This window comes from Camelina sativa, chromosome 20 (genome assembly GCF_000633955.1).
Source record: "Camelina sativa cultivar DH55 chromosome 20, Cs, whole genome shotgun sequence".
Taxonomy (NCBI): domain Eukaryota; kingdom Viridiplantae; phylum Streptophyta; class Magnoliopsida; order Brassicales; family Brassicaceae; genus Camelina; species Camelina sativa.
Window position 1 is genome coordinate 11608748 of NC_025704.1, and position 5977 is coordinate 11614724.

At 31.1% G+C, this 5977-nt stretch overlaps 1 protein-coding gene across 1 annotated transcript in view; it reads right to left on the bottom strand.

Annotated features, from left to right (window-relative positions):
- The window catches only part of LOC104770524 (ubiquitin carboxyl-terminal hydrolase 8), an 11344-nt gene continuing 8589 nt past the window's right edge, over positions 3223 to 5977 (bottom strand). Inside the window, exons 10-14 of the mRNA XM_010494959.1 lie at positions 5675 to 5837; positions 5405 to 5553; positions 4561 to 5094; positions 4003 to 4276; positions 3223 to 3748 (exon numbers count right to left, since the gene is read on the bottom strand). Of these exons, the coding sequence (XP_010493261.1) occupies positions 3635 to 3748; positions 4003 to 4276; positions 4561 to 5094; positions 5405 to 5553; positions 5675 to 5837 (1234 nt within the window). The 3' untranslated portion in view covers positions 3223 to 3634. The remainder of the gene's footprint in view (positions 3749 to 4002; positions 4277 to 4560; positions 5095 to 5404; positions 5554 to 5674; positions 5838 to 5977) is intronic.

The window sequence follows — 5977 nt, forward strand, 5'->3', positions numbered from 1 at the left end:
TTACAAATCCTATGTTATTCAATCATGGATTTTAAAAAGTCTTCTGAAATCCACTGTTATTGAACTGATGATTTAAAAATCTACTTTAAAATCCACTGTTATTCAAAACAGTTTGTGGATTTGGATTTTAATAAGTTTTAGGGATTCTGGAGGATTTGAGAGGATTTGTTTAGTTAAAAATACAGAAATCCAAATCTCATGGTTTTAGGTGGGATTTAAAAAAATTTCACCATAAATCATATCAACTTCCCTAAAATCTATCAAAATTCCAATTTTTCTAAATCTCATAAAATTCTCCAAAATCATGGTTTCAATACACCCCCCTGAGTTTCAAAACTTCAATGTCGTAGAATTTCTGACCCTCTTAAGAATAAACTAATTTCAATAAGAATAAATAAGTCAAACTACAATAAGAATAAATAAAGGATATCATATGAATTATGTTATATTCAATAAGAATATATAAGTCAAACTACAATATGATGACTTCGAGAACTTTTATGTATTCTTTTTCCACATTGATATATAAAATTTTGAGTAACATACTAGAAATATTATATATATATATATAAAGATATATTTAAATTTCAAAAATCTAATTTGAGTAAGTGCAACTTTAGAATGGATAAATATCTATTTTAGGACAATTATTTAAAAAAATTGGGTACATTTAACAAATTACAGTTTCAGACTTATTTTATAGATTATTGGTGTTGGAAATTATGTTTATAAACAACTTCCATCCAGTTTGGACAACTAACTTAGAGTTTTTTTTTAATTAATGTTTGGTTTAGAAAAAGAAAGACATATTCTATAGGTCAGATTTTTTTTTTTTTGAAACACCTGTTACCTACGGGTTTTGCAAATTCAGCAGGACGAATGTAGATATTCCTCATGTGGTTTTTGAAGAACCAGTTTTCTACAAGTAAAAAATAGCAAAATCGTTACGAGGTAGGCCTATCAATGTGAGTTCCCCCAGCTAGACAATTTAGGTAATCCAATTTGGTTAATCTTTATAACCGATCACTTTGGTTCACATTTGATTCGGATTCACCGTCGTGTCGATCCAAATGTTACGCTGAAATCAATTTTGATCCAAAACCACAATTATGAGATAGAATAAACATGACATGTATGGGACATGACCAGTTTTTCTGTCCAAAAATAAATTATTTTTTTATTTTATTGTAGTTGTTTCTACAAATAACAAAACAGTTATGATCATACTTTTTGACTAAAATAAATAGAATATTGTACTGGTATGAGTTAGATTATAAATGTTAATAATAATTTATAAAATTATGTTTATAAACATAATCTTACATACACATACATAATATATTGTAGACCTGATAAATAACCTTAATTTTTGAAATCAATCCCGCACGTACGTGCGGGTCTGAATCTAGTGTATATTAAAATACTAAACTAATAGAAAAGACAAAAAGACGTAACCACACATCAAAATAAAAGGTGATAGTGATTTGAAGCATAACCAACTTGAAAAAAATCATATGTATCTAATAAACATTTGGTTTTATGTTTATCATTTAGTTGACTATTCAAAGAGTAATATGAATTTTAGAAACTTAATAAAATAGGCATGATAAACAACATTTGTCAACTTCAAACATGAAGAAGACGTAGACACTGAAGGTAAAAGAAGATAGACATACCTTATGTAACATGAGCTTAGACATTCTTAATCTAACATTTTTTATGGAAAAACCACATTTTACATGTTTATTTCTGTATATGCTCCTAATTTTATATTAAATTATAAAATTTCGTATTTCAAAATTTATAAAATTATGTGAGGTGTAGAATATGATGTTTAATGAAGACTTTACCTTGATACTTATAGAAAAAAATGTTTTTGCTTTAAAATTTTTTATGCAAGAATACTTAAGTAGTATCATGAAAGGTATTCAGTTTTTTTTGTTCAAACTTCATGAGACTTATGGTTACATTTCTAATAATAAATATGCCATAAATTTTGATTATGTTTTTTCAGTCTTTATTGTAAAACATAAATTGTATGGCAATTAATACATTAAATTTTATCGTGGGTGTTACATTCTAAATAATTAATACACACTAAGTTATTATTATAATTATTATTTATTCTTAAAATAAATTAATAATTAATACAAAAATGGTACCGACTGAATACAATCATACATCATGGATCTTCAGAATTCATCTTATGACAATTATATTTTTATGTCTTGAAATTATTTTACTTATCTACTAAATAAATTGATCACACCAAAAATGATCATTTTGCAAAAAAATAAAAAATATCATATTTTATTTCTTAAATTATTTTAAAATAAAATGAATTGATAATATGATGTAAAAATTGTGAACTAAATATTGGAAAATATTTTAAAACAAATAAATATTCTAATTTTTCATTTTTCATATCTTCATATCTTGATATTATTTTAGAATGAAATTAATTGATCTTATTTTAAAATAAAATGTATTGATAATATGACATAAAAATTGTGAACTAAATATTATCAATATTTTACAAAATATTGATAATATTGGTAACTTTATAAAATACTGATAAATGATACCTCATTAGAAAATATATAATTACTAAATGGGTATTGAAAAATAATAGGTTATTTTTTAGTATAAAAGTATAATTAAATCTTATGAAAATAATAAATTTAAAATTTAGAAGAATTACACATGTCAAAAGAATAGAGTGCAACTTGTCAGCTTATTAGAGCATGAATTTGAAAAAACTTTTAATATAAGATATATGGAAGTCTTATCACTATAACTAATTATTAGTAATATTATGGACTAGAATGTAAATAAATACAAAATAAAAAATGAATTTGAGAATGTACCATTGGAGTAAGTGACTCTCAAACCTTTATTTTGAAGGTTTATTCCCCTTAAAATGAAGGTGATTGTTGGAAATGCTCTAACAGATTTGTATTTATACGTAGCCACCAAGTGTCCATTTGAATTCGTATAATGACGCAATGACGACATTAGCTTAAATCATTAAACTATGGTTCTGATTGACAACGCAACAACCATCACTAGATTATGGCTCTGACTGGAGAAGTGTGGAGCAGATTTAGACTACGGGAGATCCAAAGACAATGTCTATCGAAGTAGAGAGAGTAATACGAACAATATTGTAAAGAAAATAAGACACTGCGTTCGTCAAAAAAAAAAAAAAATAAGACACTGCAAAAAGAAAAGAATCAGTTAAATAGATGTAACTTAATCTTCTTTGGTCGAGAGCCAAAAAAAACTGACACACAAGAACTAAACAACAATTTAGAAAATAACCCACAAAAGGGCATTGTTCAAAAGCAATTTATCTCTCTATTCTTCTACTCTAATTTGAATATTGGTTAATGAAATAATCAGACACCAATTTTGTAAAAATTAAATGAATCCCCCCGCACTTTCGTTCTTCTCTGTCTCTTACTGTCCTGTAAAATAAGTCTCACCACATAGCTGCTCTGATCTTGATCTTGATCTTGATCTTGATCTTGTAGTGAATTGAGAATCAAGCTAATGATGTTTTTAAATAAGCCTTCCCCTTACACAGTGGCAAAACTGCAAATACCTCTCTCTTGTCTTTTCTGCTTCAGGTTCTTTAGTCTACAAGGCGTTTATAGAACAAAACGTAAGCAGCTGAGGTCTTGATCTTTTCTTGACTGATTGGGTGGACATGGCTATCATCAAAGTCATACCATCGATCACCTCCATGCTGAGAAATAAGAAGAAATTGAATTTAACTACCATTCTTATTAGGTCAACAACTATAACTCTATGAATCTGGATACCAGCAGTTTTAACCATAATCTATCCCGGTTTGTGACATCTAGATTATGGGTAACTCAACTTCTTACAGTTTTCTAATATCCTGGGTTCAACAGTTTTGCAACACAAACACTTAAAATAGATGAACCCGCTGAGACAAGAGAGATATAAAGAGATAATTACAAATGTCTTTTCACTTACGTGAACATATGCAGTGTAATGACCACCTCCCATGCTTCCGTAGTGATTGCTAATCGCATACAGCATGTAGCGATAAGTTGTCTGACCATTCTTGTAAGAAATGTAGGTCGATAGATCAAGATCATCGAGCGGGAAGTCCACATACGCCTCAAGCTTGTTCTTCATAAACCGACTATAAGAAAATCTCTTGAGGTGAATAACCAGGATCTCAGGCAACCTCCAGAGATCTAACTTTTTAATGGCTTGCCGGTGCTCTTTGCAGCCAGGACAATACCTAAAACAATTTGACTCATGTCAGTTACCAGCAATCAGACGAATAGTAAAGAGCAAGTCAGGCGCACAAAAAGATTGACAAAATTTGAGATAAATCTAAAGATGATGACGATGTGGGGAAAATATAGCATAGTACTGCTACATGCCTACAAAAATTTCAAGACAACAAAACAAATCACATGACTTAATTCTCATTCAATATTCAATTGCCTATGAGCGCGATTGTCAAAAGATAATGGAAAAGCTGAGCATATATATGAGAAATGGTTTTGATCCTCAACTCACCACATGTCATCAGGACCAAGAGGCTCCTCCGTCAAGAATGCCTCAAGGCACTTGTAAAGCGAAACGGTTTCTTGGGGTCTCTTAGTTCCAAATTTGCAAACCTCAGGTAAGGAGCTCAGAAGACAAGTATCATAAACGTCAAGCTCTTTTACTGGCCAACGTGCAAGCACATTCACCCGCTTGGATTTATTTATAGGCTTTTCTTTCAATACTTCAGATTCTATTAAGTTTCCTCTGTCGTCAGTTAGGTAAAGCCTCAACACAGGATCTGGAAGAGATTCAGCAGTCTCCTTCACGTCAATAGAATTTGTATCCTCAGTTGTAGTATCAACGGTATCTGCTTTATCAGTGGCTTCTTCTTCAGTTGGAATTTCATGATTCTCTGTGAAGAGTTCAGTAGGCATCTTAAATGAAGTAAGCAGCTTCAGGTACAGGTTCTCGACATCAGATCCATTCTCGACATCACAAAGCCTAGAGACCAAGGGGATCCCAAATGCCTTCCAAGTTGGGCTAGATTTCCCAGATATAAACTGCCTGAAAAACATTGAAACGGTTTAATATTTGGTACCCACTAGATATAAATGAAACTTCTGAACAGTGGTTAAACTCTACCATTTATTGGTTGAAAAATAGCACGATAGAGATACATTAGATAAAGAAAAGAGGTATAGGTATTGATCGTCGAGGTAAGTGCATGTAATGATTTTTTACTTTCATGTTGTTGCCAACATAAGCAAACAGATAATGTCTACAACCACCCGCCAAAGATAACGGGGCTAGGGGAAATTTTCATTGATATGAACCTTAATTAGCATTTGAGTACTACTGTGTTATGCAAACTTACTCTTCCAGCTTCTGATGCATATACACAATCAAAGGAGAATTGTTTGCATCTTTCTTTAACCGGTACACGACAAGTTTGTCACCATCTCTGATCAAGGTTAATGAATCAGTAGGCTCCTCCAGGAAGCGAAGAATCCGATTATTGTATACCTATACAAGTGAGAAGATCAAATGAAGAGAAATTCCACTGTATGTGTTACCAAATGCTCCACTTAAGCACCAGAATGAGTTTCATAGCAACAAATATAGCATATACATTATAGAATTATACCTCAGTAACCAGTAAAGTCTCATCCTCTGGTAAAGAGCAGGCAGTGACAAGAGCCTTATGAAGATCTTCGAATTTTCCAAACTTAGGAACGTTGACAGTCAATGGAATAGGCAGACTACTCCCATCGGCACTCATGACTGTTAAATCCATCGTTCGCATTGATGTGCATGGCAAAGGTAGCGATAGGTACATGAACGGATCAAACATAACAGAAACCTTTTTGCAAATAGGACAAACTAATGTTGATTTGTATTGGCCCTGCAACCAGAAATGCATATAAATGTATTAGTGATCGACAATATT